We start from the raw sequence: 23,986 nt of genomic DNA, 5'->3' as shown, positions 1-23,986 counted from the left end.
AGTTTCTTTTACTGGTCTCTTATTCTGGAACGAAGGTTTAAATCAACCTATTAGAATCCTAACGGGTCTTTAATTTAGCCTTAGCTTAGACCGGTCAGTTTCAAAGGATATTTACGGTTTAATCGCGTGAAAGGCGAAAACCGGGAATGGAATGTGATTCGGACCCGACAAGTTTGAAGACTTGTTTTATATGGGTAATATAATCACACTCTGGATTTTGAGGTCAAAACAATAAGGTTTGACCCGTTTCGGCTAGTTTATGTAAACTAGTTATATAAGCCGAACCGTGCGCGCAAAAGGCGTAACGGGTAACCGTAAGAGTCCTATACAAATTTCCTAAGTCAACATGCTTTAAAGAGGTTGTGGTATCAGTAAGATACCTTCCATAATGCCCGTAATGAGTTTTAATCCAATATATGCCCCGTAGGGGTATTGCGGTTATTTTAAAGATTATAAAAGAGGTTTCTGAGTTCTACAGGAAATCTAAGTTTTCTGAACAGTTTATAAAGTCCAAAATACTCTATTTATTATTTAAAATCAGTAGCAACTAGAATCGGGTCAAAAGACCTTGTAGAACTCAAGTTATGCTCGAAAAGGGTATATTTGGTATTTACCGAACCAAAGCCATAACCGCAGGTTATGAGCAGGTTAAAAATAATTAAAAATCTTTAAAATTCCCAAAATATTATTTTACGTCAGTGTGTAAAAGGTTTGGTGTCGAAATCTGGGTTTAGATAGGCGTTATGCTAATTGCGCCATTTAATTACTAAAGTTTTCGTAATTGCGCTATTTAGCATAACTCCCATTCTAGACCTCGGATTGACGTGAAATTTTAGGGACATTCTTGGAAATCAGTAACTAAGATTATTGTCCTTTCACATGTCCAAAATTCTCGTTTTAAAGTGAAAAGGGCGTTACGGTCAACTTTTAAGCATTTAACGGAAATGTGTTAAAGACTTGGACAAACAACGAACCGGTCACAGAGGGTTATACCATCATGTAACCTGGTCCTAAGAGAGTCCTAAGGCATATCTAAATCATACCATAACGGGTCAGAACTGAAGTCAAAGCAAAAGTCAAAGTTTTGCGACTTTCGGTTCCGAACCGGGTCAAAACAGTAAATGGTCGGATCAAATAAGCTTAGACTAGTTAATATACTTATTATCATGTTATATGAGTGTTAAAACAGGTTACACGCCATCTACATTACTGATTATCCATAAAATCGCAAAATAGCATTCTGTTGACTTTTTCTAAGCAAGTTTGACTCGACATTCGGACTAGTTAGAGTGGGAATCAGAGGGTGCCCTTTTTGGGGTTTAATGCCCACATGATTACCAACATATAACTACCTTTGATTCGACAAACCACTGGACCATTTGTGATTTATCGTCAAGTCAATCGTTAAGTACGACGGATTGACTTTTAAGCTAAACTATGCAAAAACTAAGCCACAAAGGATTAGGCAAACTTACAGAAGCTTGGTGCACGACCAGAGATATTAGAAGAATGCTCTTGAGCTCCAGAAGTGATCAAGAAAGCAGGTTTGAGGTGTGTTTCACTTGTGTGCATTACATTGCCTTTTATAGTGAAAATTGGAGCACAAGATCATCACAACTAAGTCTATAATTGCTCATGGATGATCAGCAGTTGTCCCTGAGTGCTAGGGGACATGTAGGGGGCGCCCATGCTGCCATAATTGCTCCCAAGGTCGGTTAAAGCATCAAACATTGAATCTGTGTGAGTTTTCTGCTTCTGGGGACTTGACGCGGCCCGCATTAAGGATCAGGCTTGGCTCACGCGGGCCGCCTGAATCCTTATGTCCGGAACCGGATCTTCATATGGCTCGCGGCCCGCCTGAACTTCCTTGTTTCTCTTATGCGGGCCGCCTGAGGCCTGTAATTCAAGATTTTCAAATCTTTTGCCATTATTAGCCTGACCTTTCGATTTCGAAGGGGTAACTTTGCGATTTGGGCCTCGATTAATTACGAATAAGGGCCTCGTGACTTTTAGCCGCGCAGTTAAGTTCCCGGTTAGTTTAATTACTATCCGAAAAGCCTTATCTTTCATTGTTGACGCTTCTAACCCCTCGCATACGAAATTGATCATAACTTTCTCGTTTTAGAACGGAACTTCGCGAAATTTATATCGAATATTCTAGTGAGCGAAGTTTATTGTTACAAAGCCTCGGGTATGTTAAAGGGTCACTCAGAGGTATAACTTAAACATGTTGACACAATTAACCCCTGTAGTTTGTAATCTCTCACTTTCTTTCGTATTTCGTTCCGTACGATCCATGATTTATCCGTTTGAAGGTACGAGTATCATTTAGGGTTACTGTACAATGTATTTATCCCTCGTTGACATTTTTAACCCTCGAATTTACATACTTTCCATGTTTGTCAACTTTAGTCCTTTATTCTGTATTTAATACCACGTGTAAACTCAAGACACGTGTCAATACATTATTGGACGCAAAATTTCGAGGTGTTACATGGATGGTTAGTAGAAACAGGTCAAACTCTTCCTTGTAGTAGACAAGCGGACGGACTTCTAGAGGATATGAAAAAATACGACTTTGTATTTTACATACACTTGATGGAGCATATTCTAAACATCACACATACGTTGTCCCAATGTCTTCAAAGAAAGGAGCAAGATTTGATGAATGCGGTTAAATTGGTTTCTTCCACCAAAAACCAACTTGTAAAGTTTAGGTTGGAAGGTTTTAATGAGTTCTTTGAGAAGGTTAACTCCTTTTGTGACATGTATGAACTTGAGGTGAAAAAATTGGATGATGAATACGTTAACCCAAGGTGGCCAAGAAGAAAGACGAACATCACAAATCGGCATTAGTACGAGTATGATTGCTTCAGTGCGGTTCTTGATTTGCAAATACAAGAATTTGGGAACCGTTTTAATGAGGTAACATCTGAACTACTTGTTTGTATGAGTTGTTTGAGTCCTTGTGATAATTTTAGTGCATTTGACATTCCAAATATACTAAAGCTAGCCGAGAAGTATCCATATGATTTCAATGAAGCGGAAAAACGAAGGCTTCCGGTTCAACTCGAAAACTACTTTAATTTTGTGAAAAAAGATAAACAATTCGCCAGCTTGGATGGTTTGTCAAGTCTTGTAAGGTTAATGGTTTCAACGAATATTCACTTAACTTTTACATTGGTATATCGGTTATTGAAGCTTGTTCTCGTATTACCCGTCGCAACCGCAACCGTTGAAATATGTTTTTCGGCAATGAAGAATGTGAAGACCGACTTGCGTAATCGGATTGGGGATGAGAATTTAAGTGATAGTTGTGTATGTTATATAGAGAAAGACTTGCTTAAGAAAGTAGCTTTAAATGATGTTTTGGATAAATTTCAAAAAATGAAAACCCGTAGGGCGACGTTTTAATTATGTTTGTACAAAGTTTGACGTGTTTGCCAAATATATAAATTTAGTTTGATGTTCTTTTGACTTACATGACCCGACCCAACCCGATACAACCGATTTTTTTACTTATGTACCTAGGGGCCTAAAATTTTGAAAAATCTTCCACACCCCCATAGAAAAATTCCTGGGTCCGCCACTGGCAAGCAGAATTCTCAAACACATTTAAGTTATTCTACAATCTTCGATCTTTTGATAATCTTGTTGCTCGATTCAAGGTACAATTTTGGTGCTCAAGTCTTCATGGCAAGACGGACTATTTATATTTAGATTGTTGTATTTGGAAAACATGTGAGTTTTCTTAAAAGACTTGCAATCTGCTTTAAAAGACCTTTGTTAAACACGAATCTTTCGCTACCACTTTCTTTTATATTTCTTCTTGTATTTTGTTTCATTTTAGGTGTAATCAAGCACTATAATTTACAATTGTAATTTTTATATATTATATAATGAACAGGTCTTTCAAGTGTTAGGTATTGGATTCTGTAGGTTTCGCAACTCGTTCACTACCAAAATAAGGCATGCAATGGGATACTACTGTTGGATATTTATGTCCGGTTCGATAAGTCAACGCTGCCGACCGGGTCTTGACCCGTAAAAGTTACACCATGGTCAACGAACTAAAATCCACTTAACTGATTTAACTGGTAACTACGAACGATACGTGGGTATTGAACTGAGAGACGGGTTCGTAAATCGGGTGGGACAAGATTTCTCTTGTATCGCCATTTGGCAAGCACCTAGATTTCAGCCAATGGAATTACATGCAAGGAATCTTTTCACCACTTGTCATCCACCTAACTTGTGGCCAATCAAAACACATGCAATTTTACATATCTTACACTTGGCAAGCATACAAGTTGTCCATGGCCTATAAATATGGGTCTTGTTTTGAGAAGATGCATACACACAAGGTTGCAAAACTCTCTCAACTCACACACCCACAACCGGTCCCCACCGCCTCGGTAGTCCGCCGCCGCCTCGCCGGTCCACCTCGCCGCCGCCGCTCTCCGCTGGTCGCCGCCGCCCGCCGCCGGCCACCACCGCCGAGACCCGGCTCACATTCGCATATCTCTCGTTCGTGTAACTAGCATTCGTTCGTTGAACCTCGGTGTCTCAACCGGTTATTTACTAACCAAAGGTATATCTAAACCCCCTATGGTTGATGTTCTATTTCGTGTTTGCATGTTGGTGACCTTGTTCCATCACAGATAATCCTTGGTATAAAAGTGTTTATATTAATTTTGTTACATACGCTTCCGTTGCCAAAAATGTGTATACTTTTTTTTTCTAGTTAAAGTTTATTTTGAATAACCTATTTCTACATGCACTCTTTTGTCAAAATGTTTTTAACTAAATCCTTGTGACAAAATAAACACATATTTAATATGAACCGGGTTCATAAAATAAAACTAAAATATATACCACGGAAATCCTTCAGTGGTATCAGAGCCGATGCTCACCACATGCAAATCAAAACCGGTCTTTTTTTTACCGGAATAATAAATCACAAACTTTAAAAGTCTAAAGTTTTTGATTTATTTTTATCTTTGGGCTATATATATTTTTGGTCATATTTTAGTTGTTAGTTTTTTTTTGTTGACCAAAATTGCCCAAATTTTTTTTGGTTGTGTTGAATATGTAAATCGGGCCCGACCTTGTGGTTGTGTTTATATTTGGTTTTGTTCATGGTTTTGGCCCATTTTGCGGCTCAAAGTTGTAATAGATTAGTTTATGGTTTTGGCCCGCTTTGTGGTTCAAAGTTGTAATAGATAAGGCTCTTTGTCTTTGTTATATTTACTTGTTAAATATTGTTGAACCGAAGACCCGAAGCAAGACCGAATGCCAAGAGGAGTCTTGGAGTTAGTGGGAGTCGCTCAAGACAATAAGATGCACTCAAGTCCATCCTTGTGGTTGTTTTGTGTTTTGTGACCGTGACCCCTTTGATCTTGCTAATTGGCTCTAGCAAGATCATAATCATGCCCATATGATTTACATATTCATTTTTGCTATTATGGTTGCCTTTTGATAAATGTTATCACACTTCAACTTAATACCAAAATGTATTCTTAAAAGTTTTTTAAAAGAAATCGGAAAAAGCAAGTTCTATCAACTTGGATATTTTTTTTATAACCACTAGAGTTTTATAACATGTTTTTTTTTTCACATCTTTAAAACTCATAAACTTAATAGTTTTCACTATTAACTTTAATTGGTTATTCCAAGTCGCGACAAACTTAGTTTTATAGGTTATCTAAAACTAATTGTCCCGAGAGGTGAAAGGGTCTTTTTGGTTATGTCGCAAATATAATATTTAGATTAAAACCGACTATAACGACCCTATTTGGTAAAAATTAAAATCAATAGTCTATGCCATCCTACTACTAGTAACACTTGGGGCATAATGCGAACCATCAGTGTTGGAGCCACAGCACGACACTTGGTGTCTAGTTTATCCTTCCAAGGTGCAAGGGTTCCCTCGACACATCCGGCCCTTCCACATGTGACCGTTTTAGGACGACTATTTCTTTTCTTCTCGTGTTGCGTGCCCCAGCCGTCTCGAGAACAAAAGTGGCATAGATGAGGCCAAACGTATCAATGCAAGGACAAAAGATTGTCCTTGCAGCCTCATAAACCCCGGGAGTTGTGCTTTTCTCACAATTGACAATCGTTGTCAGTCCGCTTGAACCTCTTGCTAATGTTGCATGCCCCAGCTGCCTTTAGAAAGAGCTTCTAACCGGATTCTCGCTCCTTATCGTCTCACCTCACTAAATAAGGAAATACATTGAAAATACTAATTAAATAATTTTTGCTTAACAGATGTCATCTGAAAACAACTCCTCTTTTGCTCTCAAGTCCATACTTGAGAAAGACAAGCTGAATAACACCAATTTTCTTGAATGGCACCGCAACTTGAGAATCGTTCTCAAGATGGCAAAAAGGCTTTATGTTTTGGAAACCCCGATCCCAACCGCACCCGAAAACAACACTGTGGTTGCGAAGAAGGCTTTCGACAAACATAAAGAAGATGCCATGGAAGTTGCTTGCCTCATGCAAGCCACCATGTCTCCAGATCTTCAGAAGAATATGGAAGACATGAATGCCTTCGACATGATTGAACAACTCAAGGGCATGTTTCAGAAACAAGCCCGTCAGGAACGCTATGACACCATGAAACAGCTCATAAGCTGTAAAATGCAAGAGGGTTCCTCAGTTAGTGCTCATGTCCTCAAGATGAAAGGCTACATCGACCAACTAAACAAACTTGGTTATCCTCTCCAAGATGAGATGGCTGTTGACTTCATTCTCAACTCTCTTTCCAGTCACTATGATCAATTTGTTATGAACTTTAACATGAATGACTGGGTAAAGACAGTGCCAGAGCTACATGGGATGCTCAAAACGGCAGAGATGAACATTTCCAACAAAGTAAGCCAAGTGTTAATGGTTCGATCTGGTGGTGTTAAAAAGCCCAAACAAAGAAGAAAAGTTATAACAGCAAAAACAAAGGAAAGGCTCCTGTTGCTGCCAAACCTGCCACCAACAAGAGCAAGCAAGCTGTGAAAGCCCCTCTTCCAGAAGAGCGGCAATGCTATGAGTGTAACAAGATGGGGCACTGGAAACGTAACTGCCCCGAGTATCTTGCCAAGCTCAAAGTGAAGAAGGCTAATGGAGAAGGCACTTCTTCAGGTATTCTAATATATTTATCGAACTTTTCACTGTTTCAAGCAACACATGGGTATTTGATACCGGGTGTGGTTATCACATCATTAATGTCTTGCAGGAGCCTGAGAAGTGGAAGAAACTGAAGCCGGGAGACATGGAGCTCATTGTTGGCGATGGGAAAAGAGTCCCAGTTCTGGCAACTGGCACATTTAATCTTACATGTCCTTCTGGTCTTATCGTTGTTTTGAACAATTGTCTTTATGCACCTGGTTTAACCAGAAACATCATTTCAGTTTCGTTGCTTTATGAACAAGGATTTAGATATGTTTTTAATGGTATTGCTATTTCTGCTTATCTAAATGGTATTTACTATTTTGAGGCTAAACCTCGAAACGGTATCTATGAAATTAATGTTCAGCCTAGCAGTAACATATATCACCTTTCTAAATGTCAGAAAAATGGTACTAGTGATTCATTCCTATGGCATTGTAGACTTGGCCATATAAGCAAGGCACGCGTAAAATGGCTCCAATCTGAGGGGATTCTTTAATCCACCGGAACGGACTCATTTGATGATTGCGAGTCTTGCTTAGCTGGCAAACTCACCAAGGATCCCTTCACCCATGTTGGTGAACGAGCTAGCGATCTACTAGGACTCATACACTCAGATGTATGTGGTCCTTTTAGAACCATGACTAGGAATCACGAGAGATACTTCGTTACGTTCATCGATGACTATAGTCGATATGCTTATGTCTATCTCATGAAGCATAAGCATGAAACTTTTGAAAAGTTCAAAGAGTTTCAAAACGAAGTTGAAAACCAACTTAATAGAAAGATTAAAATGCTTCGCTCAGATCGAGGCGGTGAATACCTCAGCTTGGAATTTCTCGATCATCTAAAGGAACGTGGAATAGTTTCACAACCCACTCCACCAGGCACACCCCAACTTAATGGCGTGTGTGAAAGGAGAAATCGAACCTTACTAAATATGATTCGATCGATGATGTGTAGAACAAATCTACCACACTCCTTTTGGGGTTTTGCTCTTATGACTGCTGCTCGACTCGTAAATCTAGCGCCGACCAAAAAGGTAAACAAAACTCCATATGAGATATGGCATGGGCATAAGCCGAATTTGAGTTACCTAAGAGTATGGGGGTGTGATGCTTACATCACAAGTGACTCTGATGACAAGCTCGACCCTCGAGGCGAAAAGGTTGTTTTCGTCGGATACTATAACCAATGCGGTTATTACTTCTACCATCCTGATGCAAATACGATTTCCATCAAAAGGAAGGCTAAAAGGTTCCTTGAAGATGAACTTCTTAGTCGAGGAACTGGAAGTAACTTAGTAGATCTTGAAGAAGTCCAAAGACTACAAGCAACCGTTGACGAGGTCGGAACGTCTGAACCACAACAAATTGTTGATACCGAATCAGACCCGAACACAAGCCTTCGCAGGAGCATCAGGACTCGTAAAGAACCCGATAGATACCTTTGGCATGTTGAGGGTTCTGAAGTCCTGACAGTAGCCGAGTCTGATGACGAGCCTACTAGTTACAAATCTGCTATTTCTAATCCAGATTCTGCGAAATGGCTAGAGGCCATGAAAGCCGAGATGCAATCCATGCGTGCCAATCAAGTCTGGGACTTGGTTGAGCTACCCCCCGAATCTCGGGCAGTAGGGAGCAAATGGGTTTTCAAGAGAAAAACTGACATACATGGAAATATACAAACCTATAAAGCACGGCTAGTAGCGAAAGGTTTCACTCAAACTCAAGGTATTGACTATGATGAAACCTTCTCACCCGTTGCTATGATCAAATCGATCAGGATATTACTTGCCATAGCTGCGTACTATGATTACGAAATTTGGCAAATGGATGTTAAGACCGCCTTTCTTAATGGACATCTTTCCGAAGATGTTTATATGGTTCAACCTGACGGTTTTATCGATCCAAAATATCCTAATAGGGTATGCAAGCTAAACAAGTCCATTTATGGACTCAAGCAAGCATCTCGGAGCTGGAATCTTCGTTTTGACCAGAAAGTCAAAGAGTTTGGCTTTGTCAAGAACGAAGATGAACCTTGTGTTTACAGAAAGGCTAGTAGGAGTGCTATATCATTTCTCATCTTGTATGTGGATGATATATTGATCATTGGAAACAACATCCCCATGCTTAAGGAAATTAAACATTGGTTGGGATCTTGCTTTGCAATGAAGGATCTTGGAGAAGCTGCTTACATTCTAGGAATCAAGATCTATAGGAATAGATCTAAGCGACTTCTTGGGCTAACTCAGAGCACATACATAGATCAAGTAATGAGACGCTTCAAGATGGAAAACTCCAAGAAAGGAGGTGTTCAAATGACTAAAGGAACCGTCTTGGACAAATCGCAAGCTCCCTCTGAGGACCGAGAGATAAAGCAAATGGAAGGAGTTCCATATGCTTCAGCGATTGGTTCTATCATGTATGCTATGGTATGTACTCGACCAGACGTCTCGTATGCTTTGACCATGACCAGCCGTTACCAGCAGAACCCTGGGGTTGCCCACTGGACTGCAGTTAAGAACATCCTTAAGTACTTGAGAAGGACAAAAGATATGTTCTTGATATTTGGAGGAGTCAATGAGGAGCTCACTGTAAAATGTTACACTGATGCTAGTTTTCAAACTGATCGAGATACCTCTCGCTCACAAACGGGTTTCGTGTTCACTCTCAACGGAGGAGCTGTCTCATGGAAAAGCTCCAAGCAGAGTGTTGTAGCTGATTCTACCACGGAATCTGAGTACATTGCCGCATCAGATGCCGCAAAGGAAGCTGCTTGGATGAAGAAGTTCATAACCGATCTCGATGTGGTTCCAAGTATCATGAAACCCATCCAGATATTTTGTGATAACACATGTGCTATTGCTCAAGCCAAGGAGCCTAGATCACATCACAAAGCCAAGCACATTTTGAGAAAATTTCACTACATACGTGAGATTGTGGAACGTGGAGACATCGTTATAAGCAAAATTGACACAGATCAAAACTTAGCTGACCCATTTACTAAGCCAATGACTCAAGAGAAACATGACCGTCATATGGATGCTATTGGGCTTAGATTAGCTAGTGAAATGTTTTGATTTAGTATTTGGATGTACGAACATCAAACAATTGTATTCCTGTATTCATTTTGATTTACTAGTTAAATGCAATTCTTGAATCCTACAACTGTGTTCGATTTTGATACGTTTAATCCGTGAATCTTGTATTCTAAATTATCCGTAGTCGATCAGACTCGTGGGAACGACTCTGAATTAAGATTATTCTGATTTTGGACTCAAGGAATTGACTTCCAAATTCACAGGCTTCATTATGAATGATGCTGGATGTAACTCGCATCAAATCATCTTCATGGATCTTAGTCATAAGATGTTTTGATTTGGGCATACTCATTTAGTATCCTCTGACCTGAGATACATACTAGAACTTCCGTTTACTAAAGACTATTCTTTGATCAATGTCAATCGCTGTCGCGTAACTGCCAATCATAAAGGCATTGGTTGGGAGTGGTTCTGAAGTTCAGTGGGAGTTGTATGTAGTCAAGATGGGATTCTGTACTCTTACATTATATGTAACAGTTAGACATCTGGGCGCCCTCGTTGATTCAAACTGGTGAAGTGTAAGGCCTTACCCAACTTACTGTGTGTTTGATTGGACCACTTTGATTCTTGAACGAGAACGATAATGATTGAACGCCATATTAGATTGAATCTGATCCATGTCTCATTGTTCAATTGATGTCTTTTACACAAGGGATAGATGACAACGATTGCCATAAGTCTATTGTCTTCAAGTAGCAAGCCATTGCTAAAGGGAAGATACCTTGGTTAGTGACTTTAAAGTGTCATGACCTGTTGGGGGCAGCCATGTGTAGCTAGAGCACCGCTGGCTGTCTGCGTTGAGATCTTATCAGAGACCGTCCAAGTGGGAGCTGTTGGATATTTATGTCCGGTTCGATAAGTCAACGCTGCCGACCGGGTCTTGACCCGTAAGAGTTACACCGTGGTCAACGAACTAAAATCCACTTAACTGATTTAACTGGTAACTACGAACGATACGCGGGTATTGAACTGAGAGACGGGTTCGTAAATCGGGTGGGACAAGATTTCTCTTGTATCGCCATTTGGCAAGCACCTAGATTTCAGCCAATGGAATTACATGCAAGGAATCTTTTCACCACTTGTCATCCACCTAACTTGTGGCCAATCAAAACACATGCAATTTTGCATGTCTTACACTTGGCAAGCATACAAGTTGTCCATGGCCTATAAATATGGGTCTTGTTTTGAGAAGATGCATACACACAAGGTTGCAAAACTCTCTCAACTCACACACCCACAACCGGTCCCCACTGCCTCGGTAGTCCGCCGCCGCCTCGCCGGTCCACCTCGCCGCCGCCGCTCTCCGCTGGTCGCCGCCGCCCGCCGCCGGCCACCACCGCCGAGACCCGGCTCACATTCGCATATCTCTCGTTCGTGTAACTAGCATTCGTTCGTTGAACCTCGGTGTCTCAACCGGTTATTTACTAACCAAAGGTATATCTAAACCCCCTATGGTTGATGTTCTATTTCGTGTTTGCATGTTGGTGACCTTGTTCCATCACAGATAATCCTTGGTATAAAAGTGTTTATATTAATTTTGTTACATACGCTTCCGTTGCCAAAAATGTGTATACTTTTTTTTTCTAGTTAAAGTTTATTTTGAATAACCTATTTCTACATGCACTCTTTTGTCAAAATGTTTTTGACTAAATCCTTGTGACAAAATAAACACATATTTAATATGAACCGGGTTCATAAAATAAAACTAAAATATATACCACGGAAATCCTTCAACTACAACAAGAAAAAGTTGTCATAAATTAATGATGCATTTGTAAAGCTTGGAATTGACTATAACATTTGTATGTGTATTAGTGAAGAACAATTACCAACTTACGTATGATATGCCTTAATATTTCATGCATTAATATGCCTTAATAAATCATGCCACATCTTAATGGATTAGTATAGACATATATAGTCCATGGCTTTATAGCCTAGTAGTATCTATGTGGTGGAATAAAGCTTTGGGACCAATAGGTCCTGAGTTCGATTCTCACAAGGGGGTTTTCCTATATTTATTGGATTTCCTCCTGAATTGGTGTATAAACATTATGCCTAGTGGAGATGGATATGACCGGGTGGTTCCGCTGGTAGCACGATGATACTCCTATGGGGTGGGATAAAGCTTTGGGACCAATAGATTCTGGGTTCGATTCCCACAAAGGGGTTTTCCTATATTTATTCACTACAAAAAAATGCCATTCCGTGACACACAAAAAGTGCCACAAGAAAAGAAAAAAGCGCCACTAAAAACCCATGTAGAAATGTGCGGCACACAAAAAAAGTGCCACTAGAAGCGCTGACGCTAAAGCCTTTTAGTGGTACTTTTTCAATCTGCCGCACAAAGTTTTTGGCCTTTTAGTGGCACTTTTTTTTTTTTTTTTTGCCACAATATTAAAACAAAGGCTTTTATGGCACAATTTTTGTGCCTTTAGAAAGTAATCATAGTTACATATCTATACTAGTTTTAATGACACTTTTTTTGACATTTTTTTATTGGCACAAAATTTTCCTATAAGAATCACATTATTTACAATGAAAATACAAAATAAAAGTTTAAAAAAATTGTAAATGTAGAAATCATTATATTATAACTTTAATAATAAATTCAATCCAAAACATAATTCAAATGTTAGCGAAACTTTGTGAAATGAAATACATATTCCAAATGTTTACAGAATGAATCTAATCATTCTTTTTGGTGAGAATTTCACTCCCATAAAACTTAACTTCAAAGCTTCTCATAATATTTATTCTGTCATCAACCATATAAACAAGCATTAGTATTGATTCATAGATAATTATCACATGTCTCTGAACATAATATATTGGTGTTATAAATACAAATATAGCTACTTGTATCAATCCCTATATAATCACAGATAAACATGAAACACATGCTCCATACACACAACAAAGTGAGTCCTCATATATTAGGATCAAAATAAAAAAAAATATAGACCTCTACAGAAATAAAAGAAAAAGGGGCACTAAATTCGTCCACCAACTCATATTGATAAAATATTTGTCATGTCTAACTTTCAACTTTTATAAATAATACAAGTATCTTTCATATCTAACCTACAACACCAAAATGTAACAATACAATTTCTCATATCTATAGAAAATGGACATAATAAAAGTTTTGATGCATAAACGTCAAAATGTGCAACTTTCAGCACTTCCCATGGGATGTAGTCTATGATTTACCTTGTTTCATCTATGGCATCCACTTTGTAGAACCCATGTATGCAACTCTTTAGTCAGGAAATTCAGGTAAATCGGCATTAAAAACTCAAATTCAAAACCAAAGCAGCAATTAAGATGAAACACATAAATTTCATACTTAAGTTACACTTGCAGTTTCAAGATTCATATTGAAATTGTAAGTGCATTCGGATTTCGGATATAAAAGAGCATAACAATACTGTTCATCAGACGGAAATTATTCCATATATAAGTTTCCAAGTTTTTTGTGCATCATATGTTGTACATTGAGCTTTGAGAGTTTTTCAAAAAACAAACTTGATTTTTTTACTTTAACACAAAAGTTTTTACCTTTTTCAATTTTAACACCACATAATTTGTTTTTAAATTTAACCCAAAACTTTTCATTATTTGCAATTTAACTTCGCAACTTTTGTCACTTATCCTTTTCATCTTTCGCAAATTTTTGTTTTACGTATAGTTCTAAATTTTTTCGAGTTAATACGACGCAATGTGCATATGTGGTTCAACGTTTTTACCTCTATTTCCCATGTTTGACAGGTTCGTCGCAACACGCATACCCTAGGTCGAGTCAGTGTTGGTGGTCGATGACGGTTGTGTGACATTAGTACTATTTGACAACGTTTTACGTCCCGCCGCAACGCGGGGTGTGCTTTGGGGGTTTTCAAAGAAAAAATAGTTATGCATATGGTTGTCGTAACGTTGGCTTTGGTGGTTTTCCAAAAAAAATTTTTTTTTTACTTTTCACCCAAAAGTATTTCATAAATTACTTTTAACCTAATAGTATTTGTTTTATTACTTCTAACCCAAAACTTTTTTCTTTTGCAATCTATCCTCATAACTTTTTTTACTTTCAACTTGGTCCTTTATAGTTTTCATTTTCCGCAAATTTTTCGCTTTATGCTTGGTTCTAAATTTTGTGACTTAACACATCTCAACGTGCGTCTTTGGTTTAACGTTTTTATGTTTCATTCTAATTTTGCGAGTTAACACGATGCAACGTGCGTGTGTGAGTGAACGTTTTTACATCGTCTATTTTTTCCCCGTTTGACAAGTTTAACATAACGTGCGGGTCCTAGATCGACTTAGTTATAACTAAAGATTCCCCGCCGCATTACGGCGGGTCGCAATCCTAGTTAGAAAAAAAAAAAACAAACTGAAACATATAACTTATCTTTTTTTTAGACTTGGAGCTTCGAGAAGAACCATTGGTTCTTTCCGGATTTGAGGGAAATTTTCTAAATGAATTAGGCCATGTGTAGTCATAAAGCCCTTTTGGGGGCGTTATGCGACATGTGACATGCCACGTCACCCCGGGGCTTTATGGGGCGTTATGCAATTTGAGGCCGTAGTCATAAAACCCCTGTGTAATCATTACTCATTTTTTATTTTTATTTTTTTAATTCATTTGTAAGTTTTTTAAAAATAAAATTCATTTCATTAAATAAAAAAAAGTACAATAAAATAAAAAAACATTAAACTAGAAAAAAAAAAACATTAAACTAGAATAAAAAAAAATTACACAATCAAAGGTTATATTTTTTTTCAATCCGCTCCTTTTGTGCCACCGCCATTTTCAAAGCTTTTCCCGTTAAGTGGTCATGCGGTTTCGAGTAGAACTCAAAGTCGTGAGCCCATTGTCTATCCCGCATAATCTTCGTAACTTCGCGGTTCTCCTCCAAACGTTTATTACCGAGTTCGTGTATGTCTCGAAGTCGCTTGTTTATCTCCGAAAATGCGTTACTCATATCCGTTCCCATAGACATCGACGACGACTCGGGTTTTTTCGCCCGGCTTTTTCTTCCGGACGGTCTTGGTAGCTCCTCCACCGGCTCGTCATCCGGAATATCCTCGTTCAAGTCGGTGTTTCGAGCGTCGGAGGTTGGCGTTTCGGGTTCACCCGACTCGTTTGTTTTGGACCTCTTTGATGGCCGTGTATTTCCCGAACGACCACTCGGAGTAGATACGGTGGCCCATTTGGGGCTATGGCGAAGGATTTGCCAACACCTCATGTACGGGAAATGGCCATTAGCCTCCGTATACTCGACCAATGCCTCTTGCGTAATGTCTTCATCGCTACTTCCACTTTTCCATCCGGAAAACAAGCGTTGGTACACGATTTGAAAGTTTGTGCATTTCTTTTTATATCGGTCCACTTCCCCGATATAGAGTCCGGTAGGCGGTATTCGTCTCCTCTACCCATGAGATCGAAAAAAAGTTCTCGTATTCGGTTTCAAAATACGGTTTTACTTTGATTGTTTGCTAAAAAAACAAAATATAATGTTAGTCTAAAATTTAAAAAAAATAAAAACAGAAAATAAATAACAAACAGAAAATAAATTTAAAAACAGAAAATAAAAAAAACAGAAAATAAATTTACAACAGAAAATAAAAAAAACAGAAAATAAATAAAAAACAGAAAATAAATTTAAAACAGAAAATAAAAAAAAAACCGAAAATAAATTAAAAAACAGAAAATAAATTTAAAAACAGAAAACGGAAAAAAAACAAAGAAGAAAAAAACATACATATGATCGGGTCCTCCGAAACATCGATGAAAGCGCGGGTTAACGCATACTCCTCTTCGGGCTCCCACATTATCACATTTTTTTTCGCTCGGGTGGTGGTTTCCACTTTCTTTTTATGTGGTCGTTTTGCTTTTGCTTTTCCTTTTCCTTTTTGCGTCTCCGGTTGCGTATCCGGTACCTCGGGTTGCGTCTCCGGAACAACATCGGGTTCGTGTAGTGGGGAGCCGAAAGCTTGAGCCGACCCAAACGCTTGAGACGACCCCATCCCATCCATGTTTTGATTTGGGTTCCACCCGTAGAGATTAGGGTCCCATGATAGCGGTTGGTTCAAAAGATTCATGAACCCGGGACTTTGTTGATTATAATCGAGAAAACCGGAGCCGAAAGGGTTGGGTCTAGTGGGAACCGGCGACACGGGGCGAGTAGGATTACCACTTTGGTTTGGGTCCGCACTTGATCGGGGAGGAATGAAGTCACGGTTGAATGGATGCATTGTATAAAATATCAAGATTTGTAAAAAAAAATGGAAGAGATGAGAGTGTTTGAGTGTGTGTGGTAAAAAAAATAGGAGAGGAGGTAATGATTTAAAGGAAAGTTTGAAAAAAATTGATTTTTTTTATTAAAATGACCGTTTACAACGGTCAAAAATTCAATTCCACAATTAAAACGCCGTTATGATTATAGCGCTTTCAAATTTTTTTTGGGCATAGCGCCCTTGGTTTTGGTGTGCACGGCGCCATGTGGGCGCTATGAGGGGTTATACCGCCCCACTACGTATGCTCTTAGGAAGGAAAATGGAAAAATTTAGAAAAAGTTTTTAGTATGTAAAGTGCTATTGAAAGGCTATATAGATAGCATAAAAGTGAAATGACACTAAAAACATGTTACACATTCATAAAGTGTTATTAAAAACCTAAATTAGTGATATAAAAGCTAAATGCTATTAAAAGTGTGTGTCACTGGCTTTTTATTTGTAGTGATGTAAAGAGGGAAAATTAATATAGGAGGGAAATATTTCTAGAAGACATTTTATTAAAGTGTTTCAAAGATGGATATAGAAGCTTTTAAAATTTAGAAGCACTTAGAAAATAGTGACACACGTAAAGTACCATTAAAAATTATCAAATATTTTAGTGGCATATGGAAAGTATCACTAAAAATCTAAATTAGTGGCATAATAACTAAATGCCACTGAAAACGTGTGCTAAGCAAATGTGGCACACATAAAGTGCCACTAAAACCTAAATAAGTGGCACAAAAGCTAAATGCCACTAGAAGTGTGTGCCACTGAATGGACTTTTTTTTTGTAGTGATTGGATTTCCTCCTGAATTGGTGTATAAACATTATGCCTAGTGGAGATGGATATGACCGGGTGGTTCCGCTGGTAGCACGATGATACTCCAGTGGTCCGTTAGCTAGTGTTCTAAATTTGTCGTTCAAAAAAAATATACAGACATATATAAAAAGAAACTCGTTGCTATTTGGAATTGAATTCTTTTAATATAAATATAACTATCATGTACCTTTGGCAGCATTAGTGGTAGTTAAGGAATGTAGCCAATATTGTTCCTAAATTAAATCATACTCGGTATGATGATTTATATATTAATGATCACAAGCCTTAATGAGCATAACTAGGTGTTATTGAGTTAACTTTGGTGATAGTAAGTCATTTAATAAGTGATATTATGCGATACGTGACTTAACTATCATGATGGGCCTTAATGAGCCTTAGGCAGGTGGGGGCGGTGCGTTATAGCACCGTGATACACAAATTCAACGCGTGATACAAAAACAATTCCCACCGCCACCTACTTTTTCACGAGTGATTATTTCAAGACCGTGATAAAATCAACGCGTTACGGTTTGAGCGTGATAAATGGATGTGAGGGGGTATGGGGGTTTATTGTTGGGTATTGTTAGTGATGACCATTGCCACCAAAAAAGGTTGTGAGTGATGGAAAAATGGTTGATGACATGGCGGAACTTGATTGGGTGCTTGTGAGTGATGGAATTCTATCACTAGTGACCACCACCACTCCCCTTATGAGGTGGTAAAGAGCAAACATTTATAATAATAAGTCTCCTTAGTTGTTAATGAGTTATATTAGATGATACATGACCTTAACAATTGTGATGGGAATATTAGGGGTTAGTGAGTTAACTATGATGATAATAAATCAGATTAGGTTTTTATGAGTTATATTACCTGACAAATGATCTAACAGATCTTGATAGGCGTTAATAGGTGTTAATGAGTTAACATTGGTAAAGATATGTCATATTAGGTGATATGAGTTATAATGGGTTATACATAACTCAATTAGTCGTGATAGGCCTCAATGGACCTTTTAAGATGTTGATAATTTATTAGGTGATAATATGTACGGGTGACAATTTATGACATGACAAAAAAAGTTAATTAGGTTTTAGATTGTGATATCTAACTTGCTTAATATATGAGTTATGTTTGGATTACGTGTTCAGTCAGATATGACGCCTGTTTAGGTTGATATATTTTGCTTGTTTAACTAAATGTGCTGACCTACCAACATATGTAATTGAATAGCTTGACCCACTAATTCATTTATTACCTATTCACACAACCTGAGTAAGAAAAGAGTTATGTTCAGTTTTAAATGCGCCACTTTTATGCATCCTCCTAAACAACATGGGATTGAATATGGAACCTGATTTAAATCGTCGTTGTTCAAAACAACATTTACCCTTTAACATATATTTATGATGTATTAAAACATAATGTCATGGTCCGCATGCTACTAGAAAAAACATCTTTCTTGACACGCGAACAATGAAACACGCTCATTTTATGACATTCAAAAACGCATGTCAAGAAAAAAATGTCAATGTTTACAAAATTCAATAAATTTATGACACTCTTTTTTGTGTGTCATCTTTTTAGCGTCATAAAATAAAACACGGCCATTTTATGACATTCGAAAGCTTGTGTCAAGAATAAAATGTCATAGTTTATAAAATTCAACAAAGTTATGACACTCCTTTTTGTGTGTCATATTTTAGCGTCGTACAAAAAACAAGACTATTTTATGACATTTGAAACCGTGTGTCAAGAAAAAATGTCATGGTTTACAAATTCAACAAATTTTTAGAATCCATATGACATAATATAAGCCGAGATGATAAGTTAGAAGCTATTGAGACTAATAAGGCCCACATGATGTATTAATATATGTATGATTTATTATTACCCATTACAATATAGTGTAACCTGTTAAGGCTCAATATAGCCTAGTAGATTCCATCTGCTCCGTCAAAAGTCATCACGAATATTTAGCCTCAATATGTCTACTAAGACTTATTTAAAGTATTATTATAGATTATGATATAGTATGATTCACATCCTTAAGACCCAATACAGCATATTAATGCCCATCATGTTCCAATATTAATCATGATAACTATGAAGGCTCGGTGTGGTCCGTTAACACATCTGTGATTGGAGGTGTAAAAAACCTGATTTGGACCCAAACTGGTCCATTTTATAAACCAACACGTTTTTTAGGTTGGCCTCAAACTTGTTTGGCTTAAAACCAGTTCGGATTAAGAATTGATTTTAGGGATGAAACCCCCACCCACTGATTCGGATCGGGTTTAACACAAAAGTTCCAAACCAGTACCAAACTGCCAGGTCGGGTTAGTCCCAAAATTGGCACACCAGTTTTTTTACTAGGCCAGTTTCCAAGTCGATGGGCACAAACTGTTTTTTGTTGTACATCTCTATCCGTGGTTTAGTTAAGCATGGTCTAGCATCATTAAAAGTTAAGACCAACAAATCCCTTCATCATACTTATAAGGAGTGTCACATGTTGTCTACATAATTCTTCTTAGGCTACTTAGGCAAAACCCACTTTTTAGTGGATCCTTCCCCAAGTATGCCATTGAATTGTATGATAAAATTAAAAACAATATTTTCAATATACATAAATAAAAACAATATCAATTAGATAAATAAAAGATTTTAGTTCTTTATATTTATGATTAAGGCTATTTAAATTAAAACTTGATAATAGATAAATCTCCTTATATCTTTTTATATAATAGATAAATCTGCTTTGTAATTGTCCTTTTTCATGTGGAATGAAATAGAGATTGCAGTTGTCAAAAAAAAAAAAGTTAAATAAAAAATACAGCTTTTTACAATTTATTTATTCAGTTCTTTATGTTTTGGTTTCCCTCCTCAAAGATCCCCAAAATAGTTTAGGTTTCCCTCCAGAACATATTCAAAATTTTAGACTTCTCATATCCCTAAACACAACCCTAACCCCCAAATCTAACCTGCTTGCTCACATCCTCTCTACCAATCTTGATCGGCTCCCAGATCTTTGAACGGCCACTACATCGTCGTGAACGGCTGACCTTTGATCCTAATTCAGCAATCTGTTTTTCAGGGTATATCGAACAACGCCATTCCTCCCTAAAATTTAAGCTTTAGAAATCTGTTTTTCAGGTTATGATTTATCCAGACTAGTTAACTTGTATTTTTGGGTGTTTTAGTATTCCAAGTTGATGAAGGGATGCTATTAGATATATCATCTTTAACTGCTTGTGGTAAACGCATTCACTATTTGCCCGTTCTCTCTAAAAGAGAACTTGGTTTTCTGTAGCATGGGTTGATGGATATGTCTTACTTATAAGTGTCCTTTACCATATTTTATTATTGTACAAGGAGGAATTGAGAACAAGTAAATATTGTTTTCTATTTGCTCATTTGATGATTTGGTGCTTCTATTTTGTCTATATGGTGTGTGTCGATTTACCAGAAGTTTGTTTTACTAAGTATGTATTTTTATTTCTTTAGTTATGTGTATGGGGATGGAAGGTTCTTCGAAACATTTCAATTAAACGATGATAGCTGGAGACTGAATCTTGTGGAAAGGTGAGTACAATTATGAGAACACATGATTAATGATGTGTCATGCATAAAAGTATTATTGTAAATATATTGGTTTTGTGTCGTTATAATTTTTGCAGTTGTGTCATTTAATCAATATTTTCTGCTGGGTTTTGGTGGGGTGATCTACATGTACTGTTTCAAGAAAAATCTTATTCTGGTAAGAAGTATTTATATTTAATTGTGATAATTTTTTTAAATGGTTATGCATCCACGATTTATAGGTTCAGAGACACCTCTTAATGGTTATGCTTTTTGGGCAGGTAAGCTATGTATTAAGGTCACTTCTCAATCTTTTTTTGAACTCCCGAACACTTTCGGGGCACCCACTAGACCAAATGGAGTACTCTGAGAGTAACCCGAGTCCATCACCAATTCCGTGGAAAACCTGGTAACCCACCTGCCCGTAGGCACGATAGTGAAATTACTGGTAAAACCCGTTTGACTCAAGGATCAAACCCAGGTTTCCTTGGGTCTTCTATCATTGCTCACTAGTGCCTCACTATGCACCAAGTGGTAGTTGAACCTACATTTCCCAAAAGAAATGCAAGCATTCCACCACATAATTCGCATCACTTCTCAATCAAAGGTGTCTTATATCTCCGAGGAGCTTTGCATAGGATGTGATGTATATGTTAAGGTTAGCGTGCCGTGTGCTATTAATTTATATTATTCTTTATTTTTACTAACAGTAATTGTATATTGAGCATGATATTTTTTACTTTGTTACTGTAGAAATACTCGTTTGATGCAATTGAGATCATCAATTTACCAAAAGATTTGGATAAAGGTACCCCTGATCCATTCCATTAGCATAAATTATGTTGTTATATAAGGAAAATAAATCATGCCTTTAGCTTAGAGTTAGGGACTGTTTGGCAACATCTGAATGGTTAAGTGCTGAACCAATAGTCTGAACCATTAAGTGCTGAACCAGTAAGAGGTCAGAACCATTAAGAGCCTGTATAATGCTTAACTGTTCAGAGGCAAAATGTCTAACCAATTTAGATTAGAGGTTTTAACCATTCAGACTCTGTATAAATCTTAACCATTCAGAAACAAATCTCTGAACCATTCAGACATCTGCTCGTGAAATAAACAGTCTGAACCATTAAGTGCTGAACCAGTAAGAGGTCTGAACCATTAAGAGCCTCATTAAGAGGTAAACAAACAACCCCTTAAATAAATATCACATTTTTTTCTTCATCTATCATGTCATTGTGTCTCCCATTTTTTCATGATTTTTAAAACCAAACACATGTATTAGTTAAAACCAAACACATGTATTAGTTTTTTCTTCATCCATCGGTTCGGTTTTTGCAGATTTGTTTTGAGTTTGGAGTTGATCTAATTCATATGAATATGTCTACATTTTATTTTCTATATAGTTGAAGCCTGCATTAGTTTCAGTTAGAATTTACATTTCATAAAGGGTGCCTTTAGAAAAGTTAGGTTAGAAGCTATGCAATTTGTGGTGGGATGAAATATATTTTGATTATAATATTTTTGTGATGGGTAAGAGTATCTAGTTTAAAGGTAACTTGGAGCATTGATAGATTCGAAGTTCGAACACACATAAGTAGTTGTATTTTATTACCAAGGTTATTTTAGATATTTTATTCTTATGATTTTTTCTTGTATTATTATCTAAGGAGGATTTAGTTAATCTTTAGGTTTTGACTTTGTTGGGTTTAGTGTTGTTCATTCAGCTAAAGATCACAAAACTAAAGAAGATGGAAAGTGAGAAGAAAATAAATAAAAAAAAAACAACCCAATTACTAACATGTAACTAATACAAATTATCATAATGTATGATAAAAGAGTTGTAATATACTTGGAAATTTTTTGAATTTTTTTGTAGGACAATGGCCATGTATGCTACATGAAGTGGTGACAGTATAAGGGTTAAACTCAACTGGGCCAACGCTAGGGTGAGCACTTAAGCCCTTATTTAAATTGTGGTGTAAACAATACTAAAAATATATAAACCCTTTACTTTAAACTTAAATCGTAACGGTTTCACACTTCTTCATATTTTTAATTGTGTAGTTTCCATGTTGGCCGGGAAGTACTGAATGCGTCTACTATGTTCATGAAGGAGATAGCTTACGAATGAGTTGAAATATTTGATGACAATGTAAGTTTAGTCATATTTTAGCCTGCATCTTAGAGAAATATGTAGTTATATGTCCAAACAAATGTTTAAATTCATAGCTTTAGATATAGTCTTGAAATTAAATATCCAAACAAATGCTTAAATTCTAGATTAAGATTTATATTCAGGTTTAGGATGTATTTTATTTAATTGTTGTCTCAGGTTGGGGGAAGGAGTAGAGGAATACTCGTTTACGGATACGGATAGCATTCGTGATGATTGGTCGACTTATGCAGCTACCTCTATTTTTAAGTGACAAGCCGTATTTTAGGTGTCCATGAATGTATTTACAAACAATTTTTTGGTTAACGTTAAAATATTTGTAGTATTTTTGACAAATGATTATGTAATAAATTGTTTTGGTATATATATGTGTATTTTTTTTTGAAATATATTTATTGTTTTTGTTATTATATATGTATATAGGGTAAATTAATAATTCTATATAATTTTTTTAAATAATTGAAAGCATGACACGCGAAATGAATGTCATAAATATGTTTCATAAATGTGTCATAAACGTGTGTCATTAAATAATGTCATAAAGTGCGTGTCATAAATGCGTGTCGTGAAAACATGACACACAAATGCATGTCATGAAAACATGACACACAAATGCATGTCATGTTAATTTTATGACTTCTCAATCAACGACTCGCTTTTGCGTGTCATAAACACCCTTTCATGACGCACAATGCGTGTCAAGAAAGATGTTTTTTCTAGTAGTTAGAGATTTCAATTGTTCATTTGAGTCATCTTCCCTGAGATTGACTCGGAAAAGAAGAAAAACACACTTAAAAAACATCAGGATTAGGGTATGCAATATTGAAATTGGAATACTGACGTATTGCTCGAGCCATTGAGAGAG

General features: G+C 37.1%; 1 protein-coding gene and 1 long non-coding RNA gene across 4 annotated transcripts; one reads left to right on the top strand and one right to left on the bottom strand.

Annotated features, from left to right (window-relative positions):
* Positions 1-15,027: 15,027 nt before the first annotated feature.
* Positions 15,028-16,522, bottom strand: LOC110881385. The gene is made up of 3 exons (XM_022129662.1): positions 16,030-16,522; positions 15,744-15,763; positions 15,028-15,696 (listed from the first exon to the last, which is right to left on the bottom strand). The coding sequence occupies exons 1-3, from the start codon at positions 16,520-16,522 to the stop codon at positions 15,028-15,030; spliced, it is 1,182 nt and encodes a 393-aa protein (XP_021985354.1).
* A 3,743-nt stretch (positions 16,523-20,265) lies between these two features.
* On the top strand, positions 20,266-23,510 carry LOC110884776. Of its 3 annotated transcripts, none has more exons than XR_002561553.2 (8): positions 20,266-20,461; positions 20,871-20,948; positions 21,044-21,123; positions 21,227-21,603; positions 21,699-21,753; positions 22,825-22,894; positions 23,013-23,100; positions 23,281-23,510. It is a non-coding gene; the product is annotated as an uncharacterized LOC110884776 (long non-coding RNA). The 3 variants fall into 3 exon arrangements; XR_002561552.2 differs by having other exon boundaries at positions 20,266-20,519; XR_004870373.1 differs by lacking the exon at positions 22,825-22,894 and having other exon boundaries at positions 20,266-20,519.
* The last annotated feature ends 476 nt before the right edge of the window (positions 23,511-23,986 follow it).

This window comes from Helianthus annuus, chromosome 10 (assembly GCF_002127325.2).
Source record: "Helianthus annuus cultivar XRQ/B chromosome 10, HanXRQr2.0-SUNRISE, whole genome shotgun sequence".
NCBI classification, from domain to species: Eukaryota; Viridiplantae; Streptophyta; class Magnoliopsida; order Asterales; family Asteraceae; genus Helianthus; species Helianthus annuus.
This window is presented reverse-complemented; position numbering and strand designations above follow the sequence as displayed.

Excerpts from the sequence above, each read along its gene's own strand:
- LOC110881385 (XM_022129662.1), bottom strand. The coding sequence starts at position 16,522 with ATGCATCCATTCAACCGTGACTTCATTCCTCCCCGATCAAGTGCGGAC. Across the intron at positions 15,764-16,029 it reads TTCGGAGGACCCGATCATAT|CAAACAATCAAAGTAAAACC; the intron begins GTATGTTTTTTT and ends TTGTTTTTTTAG. Across the intron at positions 15,697-15,743 it reads CAAACAATCAAAGTAAAACC|AGGAGACGAATACCGCCTAC; the intron begins GTATTTTGAAAC and ends TCTCATGGGTAG.